This window comes from Lissotriton helveticus, chromosome 7, assembly GCF_964261635.1.
Source record: "Lissotriton helveticus chromosome 7, aLisHel1.1, whole genome shotgun sequence".
Taxonomy (NCBI): Eukaryota; Metazoa; Chordata; class Amphibia; order Caudata; family Salamandridae; genus Lissotriton; species Lissotriton helveticus.
In genome coordinates, this window is record NC_136068.1 from 746,492,057 (window position 1) to 746,513,433 (window position 21,377).

The 21,377-nt window shown below is 39.2% G+C and overlaps 1 protein-coding gene across 1 annotated transcript in view; it reads right to left on the reverse strand.

The window, feature by feature from the left end:
• Positions 1-3,746: 3,746 nt before the first annotated feature.
• The window catches only part of CCNI2 (cyclin I family member 2), a 37,838-nt gene continuing 20,207 nt past the window's right edge, over positions 3,747-21,377 (reverse strand). The window contains exons 3-7 of the mRNA XM_078653094.1: positions 20,090-20,224; positions 15,570-15,644; positions 13,586-13,726; positions 12,435-12,662; positions 3,747-5,547 (exon numbers count right to left, since the gene is read on the reverse strand). Of these exons, the coding sequence (XP_078509220.1) occupies positions 5,152-5,547; positions 12,435-12,662; positions 13,586-13,726; positions 15,570-15,644; positions 20,090-20,224 (975 nt within the window). The 3' untranslated portion in view covers positions 3,747-5,151. The remainder of the gene's footprint in view (positions 5,548-12,434; positions 12,663-13,585; positions 13,727-15,569; positions 15,645-20,089; positions 20,225-21,377) is intronic.

Here is a 21,377-nt window from a genome sequence, read left to right on the forward strand (position 1 = left end):
ATCTACCAACAAGAACATTTTCAGGCTTGAACATATAAAAAAAAGAGCGAAATTCAGCACAGAAAAAGAAATCAATCTTTTAAAATACATGCAAGAAGCTACAGGTATAACACGACTCACCTTTTCATGTTACATCTGGATAGATTTATAAACATACACAGGGTACAACCAGCCTTGATCCTTTGCTGCTTCATTACTTCTAGGATAAACCGTACTGACTTGGAGCTCTTGGTAAGTCAGATTATTCAAGTCTTGAAAGTGCAAACAAGGCCACAACCCATCATGCTCTCACTTTTCAGTACCTTCGGCTAGGTGGATGGTCATTGAACAGAGCTTTGAGTCGAAGACCTCTGGTATGCCCAGGAAGTCAGTGTTACATTGAGCCATGATTAGGTTTTCCATGTGTATACACAGACTTCCCACCCTCTTGACCAGAGCATGGCTGTATTTCCCCCATAGGGGTTTTAGTGTTAACTTAAAACCACACATTCCAGAGTGCAATACAGATTAGAAATGGCGACATGAGGAGCCCTTAAGAAAACTTCTCTTGAAGTTAAGGACAGTCAGACAACAGGATAAAGACATTGCCATAATACTACTGTGAACAAGTAATGGACTCTCCCACTCAGGAGAGGAAACATGCAAGTAAGCGAGGGAACATGACAGTAAGTCTACAATACCATGTAAACAAAAGGCAGAGAAGAAAAAATAAACCCACACTGGTTTACTAAGGGTCATCTTTAGGGAGTTTACAAAGGCACAGTGGAGAACTTGGGTTGGTCGGCCTCCACAAATTTAACAGATTACAACTTGAGCAGAGGTAATGCTGCCCCACATTAACTCAGGTCAATAACAAGCAACAGCTAAAGGAGCAGACACTTAAGAGCACAATGAAAAACAGGTTAAATTATTCAGTTTTAGAAATCATTCAGGACTGTGAAATGAAAGTAGCTCCCTTTTTCCAGTTACCTACATGCAGCACCACACTGACCATTAACACCATGAACTACAATTAACTCCTACTGTAGTCAACTCATGGGTAAACTGAAAGGTCTTTTGACAAAAACAAGGACCCCCTGTTATGGATAAATATCCTGGGACAGGGCAAACAATATATGTGAGATAACAATCCCAGGCATACAATATAAGGAAATGGCACACTAGATTAAGGCAAACATACAACTAATTCAATATGAAAAAATACATTTTTAATATGATAGGAACATATAATAAAAATCAATACATTGATCCAAATTGATAAAATAACATTGTACTAATACATATGTTGTCACAGTAAAAATTATTATAAGAAGAACAGATGCCTTCATCAGGACTTTAACCATCATATTTCTTTTTTTTTTTAAATAGTAAAGTTGTTTTTAGACTGGTATAAGGGTTGAGGGACAAATTTCAAAATTCAACAAACTATTTTTGGAACATCATTATTTTCGAGTGTGTTCTAATAATACGGGAAAACGGAACAGCGATATCTTCAAGTTTAAATTTTTTTTTTCCCCTTCGGAGTTTTCTCGGCTTACCTAAAATGTAAATAGTTTTGCCATGATGGTTCCAATTCAAACTAAACGTATCGGGAACAGTTGAATTACTTATTCCCTCATTCTCAAGGGGCGTGTGCACGATGTATCGATAGTGGCACGTTAGTACGATGATTCAAAGCGGGTGAATACTGTTTTTATTGTTCCACGGATTCCAGCCCATACATACGGTACATCGGCAAATGCACAAAAATGCGACCGTGTCTGCATACACCTTCTACCACTTCCGTTTTCCACACGAATATATTCCGTATGTATGGGCTGGAATCCGTGGAACAATAAAAACAGTATTCACCCGCTTTGAATCATCGTACTAACGTGCCACTATCGATACATCGTGCACACGCCCCTTGAGAATGAGCGAATAAGTAATTCAACTGTTCCCGATACGTTTAGTTTGAATTGGAACCATCACGGCAAAACGATTTACATTTTAGGTAAGCCGAGAAAACTCCGAAGGGGAAAAAAAAAATTTAAACTTGAAGATATCGCTGTTCCGTTTTCCAGTATTATTAGAACCCACTCGAAAATAATGATGTTCAACAAACTATTTTTGGAATTTTGAAATTTGTCCCTCAACCCTTATACCAGTCTAAAAACAACTTTACTATTTTAAAAAAAAAAAGAAATATGATGGTTAAAGTCCTGATGAAGGCATAGTGTGTATGTCGAAACGCGTCGACATGAAACCATCTGTTCTTATAATAATTTTTACTGTGACAACATATGTATTAGTACAATGTTATTTTATCAATTTGGATCAATGTATTGATTTTTATTATATGTTCCTATCATATTAAAAATGTATTTTTTCATATTGAATTAGTTGTATGTTTGCCTTAATCTAGTGTGCCATTTCCTTATATTGTATGCCTGGGACTGTTATCTCACATAAACTGAAAGGTCTTTCATGTCTGGATGAAATTTGAAGTGTCCCTTTAACAACCATTTGCTGCCATGTGTACGCATTTCACCCAATCTCTTTAGTAAGACTCTCTACTCTTGCCCAGACCCAAGGTTAGTCTTCCAGCTAAACGGCAGAAGCCAGCGAGAACGGTCTGTGCCAAACTCAAAAGAAAAAGCATTATGCCAATTCTCTCTCTATATATATATATATATATATATATATCACAAGAAACTCCTTTGGAAAAAGAGCAGATGCCACAGTGGGGGTTGGCAGGGAGATCACTTTATGCCATCAATTGCTCTTCTTACAGGCGAATGCATTTCGGCATCATATATATATATATCCTCAGACAATACTGGTTTGACAAAGGAAATTGTCTAAATTCTGCCCAGATGGCACAACTAGGACGACAATGCAATTCATTTTTCTAGATGAACATGTATACAAGTATGTTTATATTGATTCTGGGCCTAAAACCACAAAAAGGTGGTCACATATGTACTTTTTGAAGAGGTTAGGCCCCAGTCCTTGATCTCGAAAGCTTTTGACTGGACACTTGTCTAGCACTGGTATAATCTTCCAAAACTCTTCCATTGCCTATCTGGTTGCAAGCCAGAGCCTGCAATCTTATGAGAGAAACTGCAGATAGCACGCATGAGTGGCTGGCACAGTATGTGAAAGAAGGGCAACGGGTATGGAAAGTGTATGATGGGATATGCAATCTCAAGTTCCTGGCTTACCCGTATATTACACAGTAGATGCAAAATGTATATACTGCATAAACTCAACAAGGTCAGGGAAAAGGATGGTGGTAATTGGGGTTTTAATGATCAAAGTGTTTTAGTATTTCTCAAAAACTCAGCACGACTTAAACCTAGGTTTTCCAGGCATACATTTAAAGTGCACAAAAGCATGGGGCAGATACTGGAAATGTAGGGACAAGTCCTGTATAAACCCAACTACTCTTCACATGGCATGAGACACTACCCTCTGACTTTACCCGGACACCTATGACTGGAGAAATGTAAAGCCACTATGCAGAAAACCCATTCATAAGAAATATTTATCTGTTCTGCGTTTGACTTTTTATGCAGAAGATGTAAACTGTGCAGACAGATCCACAAGAAACTAACAAAATGACACGTGGCAGGTGAAGAAATTTGAGGTTTTGGAACCATTTGAAGTGGTTGGTAGCTAGATCACTCAAGCTACAATCTCATCACCCAATTTCATTCCATAAGCGCAGCACAATACAGCCTTGATGAAACCAGACAACTTCAACATTAAAGATTTAATATACATTAAATCCAAACACAAAGTTCAGCGTTTGACATAATGCTTACATTTCTTGTAACAAATAAAACAATTTTCTAGAGTACGCAGTCGAGTCACAGTTGATTAAAGTAAAAGTGCTTATTTTTCACAAAAATAAAAACAAACGTTTCTGAAATACAAAAGCAACAAATAAAAGCTTCCTGCTCTTGCACACAGCAAGATGGACTACTGGAAGAATGTTCAACATATCAATAATCAGGTAAAGGCAATGCAATTCAACCCAATGACATCCACTCTAGTGTAACTTATACACTGCAACAAAAACATTATATTCACTCGTTGAATTGGTCCCCTTGTGATCGAAGCCGGATCACAAGTGAACAAAAAACTACATGGTTTGGCCACCGGTGTAGTACCTAGAAAAATACCTTTCTGGTGCAGTTCATTAGAAATAAGAGTGCACACACCGGACCCACAAAATTCACAGCTTGTGGTGGACTATAACCTATTTTAATAACGGTTAATTGCTTGCAAACATTATATATCAGTTACACTAAGTTTTTTAATGAAATTTTAGCACCATGGTGTGGAGTCTAAAACACCCGACTCGCACAACGAAGCTTAATTTTACCACAGTGCTTAAAATATGAAATTCATTCCAATCTCAAAGGCTCATTCACCTGCACTTACACAATATAACATTGGTTATAAAAGATGTACAAAATAAACAGAATATTGGCAACAGGCGTGGCTATGGCCTTCTGCCAGCCAGGCGTGCCGAGAAGAGCAAGCAAAGTAACCGTCAAAATACAAAAAGCAAGATTGGTACTGCACAATAAGATGTGGATGTTAGTTAAGGCAAATAACTAAAAACAGATTACAAAGATAATAAAATACATTTAATATTAAATAACATTAAAGTGTAAACCAATGTAAATTGCACATTTAAGGAAAAATAAGAAAAAATTTAAAAATCTTACACCATTGTGTAGGCTTTTGGTATGGCACGTTTTACTGATCACTTAGTTTGGTCCAAACCTAAAATTCACCCAATAGCTCATGATGGACAAAATCTTTCTAGCAACAAAGTCACAGGCTGGTCATGCCTAAAAAGATACATTTAGTTTCCTCTTCAACCTCTGTATTTTTTGTAGTAGTAGGTCTGTTGGAGCACAAACATAATAGCTGCCCAGTTCTGTCAAAAAGTGATCCCTGAGTGCAAGACATTCAGTTTCCTTTAAGAAAATATTTGAATAAAACAAAGAAAATTAAAAGCAAACATTGTATCAGCATGAAACACTGTTTGGAAGCAATTCTTTTTTGGTTTTGTTCGAACACACAAGAGGTTTTACAGAACGAAAGAATAACTTGAGTTGACCACCTCCTTTTCGTTAAATGAGGCTTCTACTGTATTTAAGGAGCTTGTAATGGAGGACAAGGGGAGTTGCCAATCTCCTCCCTCAACCTGCAGCAAGTGCCAGAATCGTCAATTCTTCCGCTTTCGAAGATGGCATCTTCCTTGTACAAATGATGAAACCCATCATAGAATTCGTCAATCTCCATGCCATCATCATGCATTCGTTCTGTGGCAGAGTAGAGTGTTGCGGTGACTGGGTCACTTGACACTTCCCTAGACCCAGTAATAGGCCTGTGGTAGTTCACTTGGGAATATGTGCATGGTAGACCACCTTTGCAACGTGCACGTATGTACTTGCTGGCAGGATCAAAAATATACACTGCATTCGTTGAAGGAGGACGGAGGAGTTGGTCAACCAGCTCTTTGCAGTGAATAAACAGGGTGCTATCTACCTTAAGTTAGAAACAAATTAAAAAAAACATTAATAAGGGCATAACAAAAAAAGAAGTATCTGATAAATGCAAAGGCAGTTGTAGTTCATACATTCATTTTGGTACAAGATAAAAAGCAGGTTTCAGACAAATGTTGCCATCTGTAGAAAGTGGATTATAATGTTACATAAACTGAAATTCATAGCAGTGTTACAACAAATCTTAATATATGATGAACTATACATTTAAATTAATCCCTTTTGCAGGCCTCACCCTTTCTCTCCAGCCCCTAGATCTCAGACAGACATCGATTCTGCCACATAAAACAGGCCAGAAACGTTTGCATTTTAATCGTGGATAAATCTTAAAAGTATCGGAGACTTCAAAACAATCGGTTATCTAAAGCACTCAGACCCAAAGATTCAAAATGCAGTTAGACAATTTGAGCAAGGTGCCTCAAGACAATTTCCTCGAGAGAAGGACAACTAGGGACATATTTTGAGTCTTTTGAGAAATGGCGTGCCTTATACAAAACAGGCACTAACAAACCCCATAGGTTTGCCAAAGCAAAAAACAAGCCACGGTAAGGCAACGTTGCATCATTCTGCAAGTATGTAAATGCATCACCAAACCCACAGAACAGATGCAGCTTTATTTTTTAAATGTACTGATCCAAAATTGTGGAGAGAATATAAATACACACTTTAGTATGAAATCAAAAGAGGAGACCCTGGATTGTAAATTAGCCCGGAGAAACCAGCACACAAAAAAAAACCAAAAACAACAAGGGGGGAGGGGGAATATAATTGAGAGCACAGAGTGACGGGGGTGGCAGGGTGAAAAAGCATGCAAGAAAGCAACAGAGCATAGGACGGGTATTTGGCAGGGGGACAAGCACACGAGTGAAAGAATTAGAACACATACCCCTGAGAGGGAGTGGCTAAAAAGAAAGAAGCCACCCCTAACCCAAAAAAAAAAAAAAAAAAAAAAAAAAAAAACACATGCATTGACCAAGCCAAAAGGGCTGGTGTTGCCCGCTACGCTTTGAGCAATTCTTGTTTTTGCAAAACATTACTGTCCAGGAAGCTGCTGGGCCTCGTCAAGCTGACCCCAAGCAAAAATGTTGTGGTCTCAAAAAAGCAAAACTTGCCGCTGCACTCCCCGATACTGAAGGGAACTACTTTGTGTGTTGATGTGCTCCTTGTGAAAGGGCAGCATGTCGTAGCACAACTAATAGTGAAGTTAGCCAATGGTTGAAGTAGTCTGATACTACCCCTGCATGTTGGAGTGGGTGGAAGAAAAATGGTAATGACTGAACCACAGACTGCTTGCCAGGAGTGTTGGGGCCACGCCCCTCACCACCACACACACACCACACACACACACCCACACACACACCCACACACACACCCACACACAATCATGCTAGTGCAAGAGACAACAATTTCCTCATGCACGAACATGTTCTTAATTTTCTGCTCTGTGTGAGCTTCCGGAAAATGACTGCTCCAGTGTTTCTCCCCAGATACATGCACAAGCGCTCTGCGCACATAATGGTCAATCGCCCATTGTCTATTGTGGCGGGTAGAGGCGCCCCTTGCAGTTACCCACTGAACTGCAGCAGGACCCATTGGTATCAATGTTAATTCTACCTCGGGCGCAGAGCGGCGCAGCTCAGGATTAAAATAAGAGGCAGGTTCCCCTCCTCGGATACACCCTTTACTCACGGCACAGGATGGGGGTTGGGTTTGAGACCGCTGTAACGCTTATATCAAATGAGTGCTGGCACTTTCTATTCTACCGCACGTGGATTTCAACTCAGGCCTGCCAACTAAGTCATAACATTTTAGCCGGCGGCACAGGGGAAGACTTAACGACTGCAAGGAGAGTTGTGTTTTTTTCGTGAGAGTTTGTGAGGCATCGCTGGGTATGAAGCGAAAGGTAATAATGCATTTTTTTTTATTGCATTGTTCGCCACTGATTCTCTGTGTTATTAGAAAATTCATTTCCACGTTGAGATTTCTGGTGAAGTTCCACTGTTAATTATATGAAACGGACTGCTGTCAAGAGGGACACAAGTTGAAATCTAATTTGAGATTCATCATTGGAATCTTAAAAGAAGTGGCATGTTAAGAACATGAACATCGCATGCTAAATAATGCCATTTTCTACATAGGGGAACACTTTGTTCAATTAGCAAGACTTTGCTAAAGGAAGTAGCGTGGCTCTTGTATGCAAGCAACCCTTATACCTTACAGGAAACCAGAGCCTACTGCGCTCTTCGAAGTACTTAATTTCATTTCGTTATAAAGAGATGCGTGCCTGTTACGTTGTGTGATCTTGATGTGCCAAGTTCTGCGTGTGCTTGAGGGATGATGTTGGGTGTAATTAAAACTCATGCAGCCTGCATGGCTTCGGTGGGTCATGCAAGCTTTCACTATTGATACATGTGCTGAGCACAGGTGCATCACTGAAGCGTGCACTTCTGCGGCCTTTGGTGAACTTGTTCTGTGTGAGGAAAGCTGGTTTTGCTGCTGCCCTATGCAATACCGGTTTGGAAAGCATGCACTGCTTCTCTCAGGAGAAAAACAGCTGATATTTGGAGCAATAATCCACTTACAAAATATTCCACATTGATATTTGAATGATCAACCTTGCTAATTTTGACTTATTTCTAGTGATATGGGATATGTAGAGACAGTATGTATGCTCAATGTGGTCACTATGAATGGTTAGCTTGTTTCATGGTATGATAAGTTCAAGCTTCCAACGCTCCAAACTTTGCCTGTTATTTTTGTATGTTTAATGTTTCTTTCCTCCTTTTTGACTCTTATATCGGATGCAGGATTGCGTCCCATTGTATTTCTCTCTTTCAGTATCAAAGTATTGTGTTCTCATTTGCACATTAAAATTTCTTGTCCGGCTGGACATCGTAAATGTTATAGTACCCATCCAGGTCTATATTGTATTTTTTTTTTTTTTTATATTTGCCTCCTAAGGACCATTGTTCTATAAAATGGCATGGTGTGACAAAGCAGCAGTCAAAGACAACGAAAGGCCACTTCTAAATAATTTACAACAGAAAGGCAGGAGATAGGAACTGAAAGCTGGAATGTGCACTCAGGCAGAAAGTGCTCCATCACCACTTCAGGCTCTACAAACAAAGCCAACACTAAAGTAATAAAGTAAAAACGAAAACACTTGCACTGAAGCGAACTACCATGTGTGCGAATATTCTCCTTGTGAAAGGTCTAAATGTGATCAGTCAACTTCAGCCAATGGCTAACTTCCCTTGACCAACTGCCTAACGCTGTATGCTGGAGTGGATGGAAGGAAAATGTGACTGACAAAACAGCCCAATAGGCGAAGAGAGGTGGCTGAAAGCCCCTTTATGCAAGTATGTTATATACATACAATTTTAGGAAAATCAAAAAGGTATTGGCCAACATCGGACCTAGTGTAAAAACTGGAAGGGTACATGTCAGCCAATCAGGACAGTAAAGAGTTTATGAATATATTAAGGTAAGCCATCGAATAAGTAAGCAATTGAGTGATAAAACCAACCAACTGGCAGGCTCGAAGCCCACTGTAAGTTTACAATAGGTCTTTTACATACAGACATGCAAGACCTAAAAAGGAGTAAGTCTTTTAACCCAGCAGTATGTGCCCCAATGGGGTTAACATCATATGCATTGACCTTTGGGGGAAACCCAAGTCTAGTCCGTAACTAAAGCCTCCCCAGGGTTACCCAAAAACTTTATTCAAGGGAACAAAAGTAGTTTTGAAGCTTTGTCTTGAAGAAGAAAACGCATACTTCTAACAATACTGCTGTTTTCCTGGTTTAAAATACAGGCTCTCTGCTACCACACACTGCATCATAGAGTTTCACCAATGATTTGCAAAGATAACACTGGACAACACAAAGGGAACGGGACAAACTAGGTTTTGATCTAGTGTCCTTCTCTTAAATTAATCTGGAGGATTCTCCAAAGAGCACCTACAAGTGCTGTGGAAATTAGCATTACAATAAACTGAAGGAGTTTCTTTACAAGGAAAATATATTTACATCTGAACAAAAATATAAAGAGTGGTAGATGCTTTTTTTTTTACCCCATTTATACACCTTTGGGGAGTATGCGTTTGTCCATAGGGAAGCAATCATTAATTACTATGAGGACCAATAACTAAGGAGGGGGCACCACCCATAACTTTAAAAGATTTGCCGCACTGAAGAACGTTTGTCATACGAAAGTAGAAGCCTGAAGATCCAGTGAACTGCACCTCTGGAACTATTCCTGCTAAGTGCTGCAAGTGTCCAGCTACCCACAACACGGCTCACAAACCTCAGCAAGACAAACTTTAAATGCAAGACTTTTAAAATATACGTTTGGCAAATCTGCGCATGGTAGACACTGGCAAGGGCAACACCAATGCAGAAATGGCTCTAAAGGCAACGGGCTAAATAATCCTTCACTTGGTTCCGGCTGGGTTTGCATAGGTCTTGAGTTGTAATCATATTTTTACCTGCCCACCACAAAATGTTTGCTTTCAGTAACCAGCGACTAAAAAGCCACCCCCCAGCCCAACCAAAAAGATATTCTTATTATTAACAGCGTCACAAAGATACTAGTTTAAGCAAACAGCGTGAATTGTAACGCCCCTGGCAGCGAATAGGTAGGCATCCACCTTAAGACAAATGTAGACTGCCACAAAAAGTCAAGGGCATAATGAAAATTGCTTTTTCTCTCGTCACCCAAATGGAACCCTTAGAAAAACGATAAACCGCAAAAAAAACTTTTTACAAGTAAAAAGCACCAATCAAGTATTGTGAACTTGAAACTAAATATAGCGTGTGCAATTATTTGCAGCAGCCCAATAGATTCTGCATATAGGCTATTCTTTCAGCAGAACTATAATACACACATCTTCATTTATATTAAGCACTGTAAAACAATGGGCTCAAGTTTAAGACTGTCAGCCACACTACTCTGAAAGAAGACAGGCTGACTGCGAGCCAGCATCATTTTCAGATCATATTCCTAAACCCAAGACAGTGCTCATGCAGGAGGAGTAGTCTCCACGGCACAGTCAGTTGAACGTGCCTAATAAGAACAGATTTATAAGTCACAAGTTTAAATCCTTAAGAGGCAGAATCTGCTTTTAACTCTTCGTGATTGCTTCACAAAATACACAACTCTTAAAATCAGATGAAGAATGCAAACTGCAGTAACCATTGGATCTTCTGATGTACTTAACTAGTCCTGAAATACAACCCACTTAAAAGGGACGGTGCCTGAGCTTATAGACTAGGTCAGAAAAATTACCCCCCAAAAAACCTGCCAACTGCTTCTCCCGTAGATCATTTCTTTTGGACACAACGATAAAGCGACTGCTTCTCATGCCGCAAGACAGTATTAAGAAATTACTTCAGATCTCTAGGTTGCCTCATTGCTTCAGTTCCTTATAACAAAAAAAATAAGGAAACCAACCTTTATGGCATTTTAATGCATAAAGCAGGACATGAAAATGAAATGAATTATGATCAAGTGAGATTTGGATAGCCATAGTTTCTAAACTGATAAACAAAACAGGTTATTTCAGCAAAGAATAAACAATGGTTTGTGGTTTCAATAGATGTAAATAAAACCAAGCCGTCCATATAAAAAAAAATATATATGTTTTATAGGGAAATCTTGCATGAAAGGCATACATAAAAAAAAATTTCAAAAAAGTTGCAAATCACACAGCCTGTGCACACGAACTCCCACACAACCAACCTTTTTCGATCTAGCCAAACACCTGTGCGATAGACTGCAAAGCCTTTACGATTCCGGTCTTTCAGTTCAGTTCCCTCACACGCAAAGTTTTAAAACTGCTTCAGTAGGAGTTTCTCTTCCATGGGTGCTGGATTTTATGACTTTACAATTCAGAAAAAAATATTTCCACGGGTAAACCTGAAATATATGCCCAACGAAGGTTTTCATGCACCCTTTAGCGAAACGTAAGAATTGCCTTTTATGCTTGGGTGCAGGCATTTCTGCCAGCATAGCTTTAGGTGCTGTACAGTTAGACCTGCTGAAATGCCATTGCTTTTGTGCTATGGCACATTCCTTGCTATTTTGTCTCCTAGACAAAGTTCCTTAGTGGAGAAAACCATTCCCCTATACACCCCCATAAGATTTGGGTATTGGGCTAAATTTAAAAGTACAGCAGCTCAACACTCCTCGAGTGGCCTTTTACTCATGCGTAATATTACATCGTTGTGGAGTGCGACAGGGTTTGAGTATGGCATCCATTTAGAAATACCGCACAGTTGTAAAAAAAAAAAAAAAAAAGATTAAAAAAAATTCTAAATGCAGATGACGGAGTGGAGCCCACAATTTATACAACTCACTAATACACACCCCCCAAAAAAATCCTGGTGCATTTATAGTCCAGCTCAATTGCATCACGATATGTATGTTCACATTTTTACACAGAGCATATAGACCTATTCTACTGTACATACCAAGGCGTTAGAACAAGGTGCACACGTACTTTTAACTATATTATATATTAAAAAAATAATTGGGCAACAAGATTGTCTCACTGAACATTCTTGGAAAATTTCAATCTTCATAAGACTGCTGCAAAGGACCAAAATACTCCCCCAGTTTACATTTGTTTGAAGCAGAAGCAAATACACAAGTATGCAATTAAGGAGTTAATTTATTCTTTGCCTTGTGAGGGTACACAAATGCATTAAAAGTGGCAGCCTGGTCGTATTTCATTTTATTTTAACTTTTTTCCCCTTCTAATTTTTCACTTCTGACTTAGCACCACTTGAACACAACAAGTAAAACAACTTCTGCCTTGACCTTTCATTTGGTTTAAATGCATGTTATTGTCTTATCAAGTAACATTCTTACCTGTGCTTTTTTCAGTAGATCAGTAATAACTGGAAACCAATCTGGAGTCAGCCTCTCCAACTCCAAGGTGATGATCACCAAGGCCAACGTCGAGCCTTTAAACTGCAATACTTGGTGGCGCGCCATACAATGCTGTAGCTGCCTCGTCAGAAATGCAACGTGGCGAGAAGGATTCATTTGAGCGGGTCCAGTTAGTACATGGGGCCTGTACATCACCATGGCATGGAACTGAAGGAAAGAAATATATATTCAATGCATATTCAAGATCAACTGTGAGCTTCATACTTTAACTGTGTTGCCGACCAAAAGTGCAAATTAATGTCAACCCACATCTGAAGCCTGAAACAATACTTCCTTATAACCATGTGTGCTCAGTGAGTGCTGTGCGGTACTTACCAACTACTGAACTGTTGGAGCCAATAATGAATGTAAAAGATGTGTATTTTCTGAAACAAATTAATTTTTATTGAGTTATTTTAAACTGACTTGCTAAAATGGCTGATCGTAATTTATGTAACCAAAAGTATGCAAAGAAGCATACTGAAGCAAATATTTCTGCTTTAGTATTCTCTGCTGGCAGACCATCGGGACAGTTTACAATGAAGAGTATTGTCAAACAAGGAGCACCCTTAATTATTTTTTTCTACAGTCATCATAACCACCAGGACCCGATCTCCCACATGTATTTTTGCCTTCGATACAATAAAAACCCACAAAGAAAAGCAAGAGGAATTCAAGTGCCAGATCTCTACGGTCTAAATGCAGACTCACTTCCTACGCACTATAGTAATAAGCAAGACAGTCGACTGCTTTCTATGTACAGTGTTACCTACTAGAGCGAATAAGAGCAACTTATTTTTGCAGCGTGTGTATTAAAAAAAAAAAAGATCAGAATAGTAGAGTATAAGATTTTTTTAAGTCTATTTAGTTGTCCTTAAAAATTGTCAAGTCTCGTCAAATTGAGGTTTATCAGTCCCTCTGAATATAAAGACCTACAAAATTACAGCATTTTCACTTTTACATCTAAGATTTGCAGAGGTTTTAATCTGTAGCTTGTGTAAGCGTGTGCAGTTGTGTTAGAAATTCTTGTTTTGGTGATGAAATGTCTCATAGCTGTGTAAAGAGCGGTCTAGAAGTTAGCCAATACGTACAATGTTTAGGAAGTCCACTGGTGTTGCGGTGTAAAGGTCCCAGTGAAGTTTATCTAGTAGAATTCTTTCCATTCGTAGAATCTCCGCTGGAGAACATTTGCAACCGCTCTCCACTGCAAGCTTCTTAAGTGATGGTATTACCTGTAAAGACAAATCAATAAAGAGACAAAATTTACAACTGCCTTCCTTTTATTAAGCCATAAAGACGAAATTCACCACTGTCAACTGCAGTCTGACCGAGTTAAGTTATTACTTTTTTTTTTTTTTTTTTTTTTTTAAATAACTTCATCTTCAGTTACAACTCTACGACCAAGAAATCGGTTGGCTGGAGTGTAAAGGTAAGGACACACATTACATTCACTTCATAACAAAAGTCTCTTAAACTTCCACAAACGTTTGCCCCCAGCCCAAACTAGGCTTCCAAATAGCTCAACCATGACCGGTTCAGAAGTGAGTAGGTCAAGCTGGAAGTATCAACTATTTAGGTTTACAGAGAAGAGCGAAGACTCCTTTTGGGATAGAGGCGTTTTACGTTTCAATTGGTATGGTATGTTTATTTTGGCAACAAACACGCAGCCCAAAAAAAAACAGTACTGCAGCAACGATCAGTCATCACCATACATATTGTACAGGAGCTAGGACATGTGTACAAATTGGACTGCTTCCATAAGATATTAATACGCCGAAAAAACAGACAGATACTACCACATTCTATTGTGGCCACGATGCACTTGGTATCACAAGCTACTAAGAGATGGCAAACAGTAAAATCTGGAATAGCCCAACAGGTTAAAGAACATTAACTTGTTGAGTATTTGCCATTTTAGAAATGAAAATTATCAAAAGACCCACACATTAAAACCTGAAAAACTGCGCCAATTGTTGGGTTTCTCAAAAGGTGAAAGCCCTCGAGCAGTCACCTGTATCAAAGTGAAAATGAAGCACTAGGTGATCTATAAATAAAAGAGGGTGTGCAATGTGTTTAGGGCCAAGTCCTGCTTAGCTGTCAAACAGCTATAATTAGCAGTATTAATTAGCAACGATCATGCAACCATTCGCAGTAGACAAATATATGGAGTTCTTTTAATTGAAGTCATCAGCCGTAAGGGGAGGTTAAAATTACAGTAGAGGCTGAGAAACACAGCCAGCGGAGGAAACGTGCATTAATTTCTGCCAAGTCCCAACAAAACCACTCCCAGTTCCAACAGTAGATGGGGTGACCGTAACAATTGTTTACTAACTTTAGACTTTCAGCATATATATATATATATCGCTTGGTTGGTCTGTTGCTAATCAGGCTTCCTGTGGTTAGTCCACTTCCTCCTACAGTAAAGCTAACAGTGATGGCTAATTGTTTAGAACTTACCAATTACTTCTCACCAAAAGAAATAGGGTTCATATGTACAGAATTGTACAAATTCCTACAAAGTTTTCAGATTAAATACCAATTTGATAAATTATAGGAGCACGGATAGCCAATACTGGCCACGCGAACCAACCTGCTGCTGCAAAAAAGAAAAATTCACAAACCAGCCTGGACAGAAGTATACAATTGTATTTCTTTTCGTCACTTCTAAGGGTCCTTTATCTCCCAGGCTTAGATTTCTCAGACATTTTCATACAGTAAACCTCTAAAAACCCAAAAGATCTGGTTTTCTGTAAAAGTGAAAGAAAACCCAGAAATATTTAGGCAATTAAGAACCATGTAAGCCGAAGAAACAGGCCATACTTAGGACTGCGTGCAACAGAATACATTTTCTAACAATCAAACAAAGCCTTAAGACCCAACCCAGCCATAAGGCGTACATGTGCCTTGTCTGCTAGAGCTCCAAATATAGCATTCTATAAAACTTAAAGGAAAAGGAACAGTCAGAGCCAAGTTACAAAATAGTTTAGCGAAAAGGTGAACCTGCAGGAACAAGCTGCATACAGAAGCTTATTCACAAAAAACAGTGCAACTGATTTACTGTTGTAACAGTCTTACCTCATCCTCCTCACTGGTCTTGGCAGCGAGGACCACACAAGTGACAGCTATGCAGCGAAGGTATTTTGACTGGGCCTACAGGAAGGGAAAACAAAATACAGTAAATACCTATACAGGTTAGTTAGGGAGGACAGATAAGGCAAAGAAACAAACCCCCAAGGACAACACACTTCATTTTAATCATCAATACCAGGAATGCATTGTCAGACTAGAAGAGGTAACAGGGCGACCTTTATACCGGGGGAAGTGGGATTAAAATTAAGTTCCCCCTTCCAGCTTCTCTTTATCAACCTATGTATATGAGGACTCCAATGGGAAAGTAGCATACTGGTGCAGCCCGTGCAGGCCAGAGCGTGGCGAATTAGACATACAAGTGCGGAAACAAATACAACGAAAACCACTTTATTTTATTGTTTAAGTTTCGCTCGTCATCGTAAGTCGAATACCTCCACCCCGCTCTTACCGGCATGGGTCGCCCCTGGTAGCAAATTAGGGAGAGTTAGAAAACGTGCATTCTTATGGGTGTTGCAAAACAGAGAAAAAGTAGTTCTTTAAATGTGCGCAGAGAAAGGAGACAAGTCAGCCACTCAAACGGCTAGTAAAATAAAGTTCAGAAGCATCCACTGAGGACACTTGAAACTGAATCACAACAGAAGACGTGGTTGGTTTCCAGAGAGCCAAATTGTGCAGAAATACTGGTTCTACTGCAAGCACATGCTGGTAGAGAAACTAGAATCTTGCATGTTTTCCTTCAGGTGAAAGGGGAAGGCCTTTACAATTACAAACACATGTTAAAGGCCACAAAACTAATAGCGATTACAGTCCAACCAAATACTGAAACCAAACGACTACAATAACTTTAATGTTACTAATGCAGATCACATAGTGAATATAATGTAAACAGGTCAGTGGGTTACTGCTTTTGCCAGAGACTTCCTTTTGTTAGTTGCAGTTTACAGGGAGCTATTAACTGTCAAAGAACTGTGTGCAAACTTCAAGATATAGATTAGAGTGTATGGATTTTTCCCCCAGACTTTCATTATTCTAATGGGTTCATTTGGGTACAAATCAGTTCTGGTTATTAAAGAGAGCCCCAATCCATCGTTTTAAATTCAGAGTATGTGCTTCTCCAGACCAAGTACTCTTCAACTATACTGCCTACCTGCAAGGATGAAATGTGAATCCACGCCTTGTTGTCCTCTGTCTTTTGTAACATTTACTAAACACATCTATGATTGATTGTCTCTGTGTAATGTGTGCGTTATGTAAAGTGCTCTTACATCCTTCACTTTTATGAGTGATGCTATAAAATTAATTAAATGCATCCGAGAGAGAGGTTATGGAGACTGTTAAAGGGTGGTAGGGAGGGAATCCGTGGCGGAGGTAGTCATTGCGGGGCGCCAAAAAACATTGTCGCAATGGGTGTCACCAGTGCTAAAGCCGGCCCGATCATACATTGAGGAGGAGTCAGTACCCTTTAAGAAAGTAATTAAATGTAATCATGGTTATGAAAAACACAACTTTGATGCAGGGTTAAAGGATATATTTTCAATATTTCCAGAAATGACAGGGAAGATCCAGCATGACTGCAGCGGGGTTATTGGTTTTAGCTGACACACATACGTGCCATATTGTAATTTCCTTATTAGGAGAGGCCATTATCATCAGGCTAACTGGATTTCTGCTGCAAAGGAGGATTACATTATGCTGAATAATGCAGCATATTTTGGGAGGGTATCCGCTCAATTAGTAAATTTACACGTGAACACTGTCTGGACAAAACGGTGTGGTCTCATTGGCACCAGTTCACCGCCAAAATACAAATGTAAGGCGACCAGTTAACCTTTGGGTAGGACCTTCTGCCGTGCAGCAACACAAAGCTGCAATTTTAGTAACTTTTGATCAGGTTGACTAAGAAATAAATGGTTTGTTACAACCTTCGAACGGTGCAGTAGATGACCGATTGCAGCACATTTATAATTAAGCAGAAAACACTGCGGTTTGCATAATTCCAGTAGCCCTCATCAGGATGTGCCGCTTTATTAGTAGCCACCTGCAGGGACCATTCCAAAGCAGTGGTTTGTCTGGTTGCAAAGGAATAAGTATTTTGGAAATAAAAAGCAGTGCCTTTTGGTTCAGACACCACAGCTCCAGCAGCAGGAGGCATGATTAGGGCTTGGGAACAGCAGAGGCTAAACGACATTTAGTTTATATATAACAAAGGGAACTGCCGTTTCCCTTTCAAATAAATGTCATCGATATCACAAAGGTGTCCAGCATATCAAGACTGCTCAGCGAGCTAAGCAGTTATCTGTAGGTGACAAGTTTGAATGTCGTCAAGTCAACTTTTTATCATTGAACGGGAACTAAATCGAGAAACATTAAAATGGAAAACTGCAACACCTGTTATTTAACACATTAAATAGCAGAAATGGCAAGGTCTGCAAACTTAAGTGCCATTTAAAAAAATAAGTTATTTTACGTGTCATAAAACAGCTTGTGTAAGATTTAAACACTGAATTCCAAGAAGTGGCTCCAGATTGACTGGGACAACCTAATGTTGAATCACCAACGTCGTCAATCTGATGAAATGTGTTGCTCTAGGACTGCGGTTCTTAACCTTTGGACGGCTGTGAACCACCTACTGAATCAGTACTGGAAACCGGGGACCTCGTCCCTAAACAAACTATACACTTTGCACCTCAGAACAAAACCAGAAACGCGTATACATAAAAATGGAAATATCCAATTTTAATGGGAATGTTGGAGCTTTTCACAGTTTTGTTATATATTTGACAAGACGAACAGATATGTTAGACTCTTAGCAAGTCAGTTGTCTATACGGCCTCTAATGCACGCCCTCTGAGTGCACACAAGTGCTTCAATTGAGGCACAAGTGAGTAATGCTCAATATCGTTTGCGGTTTGTACTGCTCGAACAATGCAATATTGATGGCACCTTGATCTTTGGCCTCCAGTTTCAGATTCATTCTTATTTACAGAGCAGTTTAAAAATGTTGATAAACATACATACAATCAAATAATCTGCTAATGTTATTTCCTTTTCCCAGTGGACACTAACCAATAGGGGTCTCTGGGCCAGAGATACAGAACCACTGTTCTAGGAGGATAGCATCTCCAAGTTACTAGACATGGGCCCTTATAGGGTTTGTACTTCCCAGGAAATTCCATTTGTTGTATCCCCCCTATAGTCTGCTACGATGAAATACCTCTCTTAAGAGAGGTGAGGCCCTCAAAGCCCCCACCCATCTCAAAGAACAATCTCCTGCGCTGCAGCCAATCTGGAGTTAGACCCAAAAGCAGCATTAGAGACTGCCACCTTACCGGAGTTACAAGTACTCAAGTGTATGGACCTATGAGATAGGCCTGGTACTACTAGACCCCTCGGCATCCCTTTACAGTCAGCCACAGAACCTTACCAGCCATTACAACAGTCATGGTGAATTACTGGGATAGTTATCACAAAGCGTGTCCGTTTAACAATCTGCCAAAGACACTTCACAATACGAGAACCACCTCTAAAAGATACTGAACACTTCAAAACTCTCAGGGAATGAAAATTGGATGTCAAGCTTTGCTATTCGCCATGTACCTATACTCACAGCCACTGCAATTATGCGACAGTGGTGGCCCAAATTATGTTGCACAATGGCCTCCATAATATAGAAAGTAAAGATGAATTTTGTAGGACATCCTGCCACTAAAACTAGTAATGCTTAACAGCGTAGCATGTTTTATATTTAGTATGGATGTGGCGCACTCGGAGACACTTTAGGATTCAAGACTTGGGACCATACAAAGATACCACATGTTGTCCAAGTACACTGTTTAAATAACTGCAGCTTCTACAATAGTGGGAGTTGGAGAAAAAAAAAAATCTTGACAGACAGAATTCTCCCTACACTTAATACAAAACAGCCCTCCCCCAGGACATAAAATAGGGGTGTGTACCCCATCTGGCCAACATAGTTGCTTTGGCTAAATGGCAGATTTTTGCAATCAACAGCTAGAGGCGACCTGGAACGTCTGCAAGTATTTGCCTAGAACCGTATGCAACTCGATGACATTTAGTCACTCGATCCAAAAGAAATAAAAAACCGTGGTTGCTAAAATGTTCAAGTTATGACAGATTATGTAGCCAGTAAGGCAAACTCGTAATTATGCTGGGCACTACAGCATCACATTTTCCAGTACACCTGCCTCTACTAAAGTGATTTTGATAATTCAGTAAAGCCATTCGTACTATATTATTGAAACCTTATTGGGCCAAATTTAGTTTCAATTCGCCGCTTCCAAGTTTTAAGATGGAAAACTGAAACTCGCGCATTTAAACCTTTACCAAAAGTTGCACACCATGATACCAGATGTTTTCAGAGAATTCACCGGCTTCAACGCAACAGTTCAATATTCTTGCTTTATAACAACTTTGCTAAAATACCAATAATTGTTCTACAGACTTATTTATTCATGTTTATACACCGTGCGCCAATGAGTAAGTACCTTTACAGACGCCAATACTCTGTTCAAGATGTTGACTGCCAATCCAAAGGTTTCTGGACTAAATTGGAACAGCAAGCATAATTCTCCAATCCAAAGTATTGTCTCTTCATAACACAACGTGGAGATATCTGTGCCCTAGAAAAAAAAAAAAAAAAAGGAGTAGTTAGACTGGTTACATAAAATCCCATTTGCATTTAAAGACTGTTGTTATTTGTGGAGCAAGTGGTATTTATTGGGAGGAGCAATCAAACCACAGCCCAACTACTTTTTACTACACGTATTTTTAGAAGACAAGTCACTACCAAAACCTAATTGAAATTTCATATCCAATAAGAAGCAAATTACAGTTCACACAGATGAGGTGTTTAAACAAAAATATATGTTTTAGACATTGGTCCATATAAACGAGATATAATTAAACGCAATCAAATGCAAAGATATTGTCCACTTTAAAAAGCAATTTATGAATGTTCATTTTTTCTAACAGATCATAAAAAGTGCACCAGACCCACTGTTGCATCTAAAAAAACATGAATACTGGCTATCAATAACAGAAAGATGACAGTGAACCATACTTTCAGTATAAAGGTTCTAGACATTACTGACACCTAGTTAAAAGAGGACAATCAATACATTAATAGTGCATTTTCTTTTAAAGTTGTGTTCTTTATTTTCCATATTGTTTTCCGCCAAGGTGTGTGTGTGTTGACAGGGGTCATCATGTATGGATTAAGACATTTTGAATGTTTACCCTGACGAGGTGATGGGTCCGAGATATTATATACATTTAAAAAAATATATATATATTTTTTTTAAAGGAGGGCGAATATGGATACATGTTCGGATTGTCCAACAAAGAACAAGTCATTTGGATTGTGAGTTGGAGCTAAATACATCTTATCTTTTGGGATGAAGTAATTTCTTATCAGTTGAAAGGGATGTCAACCGACAAAAGCCACTGATAAAATATGATCTTTAATCTTTTGCGCATATCTCCTCAAAACCCAGGCCCGTTTTGGCTCACCAAGTTGAGCCTCAATACAACATAACTGCGATATCTTACAGGGTTATCCACCCGAGTAAGATTGTGTGAGGGGTAGAATTTTATGCAAAAAAAAATTACAGTTTTAATAGTGGCGTATATGACAAACCACCATACATACCCCAAGAAATCAGTTTTATTTCAGATGCAATACCTTGAATCATGGACCCTTTTAAAAGGTTTGAAAAAAAAAATAAAATGTATAAACATTTTCCAACGGGTCTAAAATATCCCTTTTATCTATGC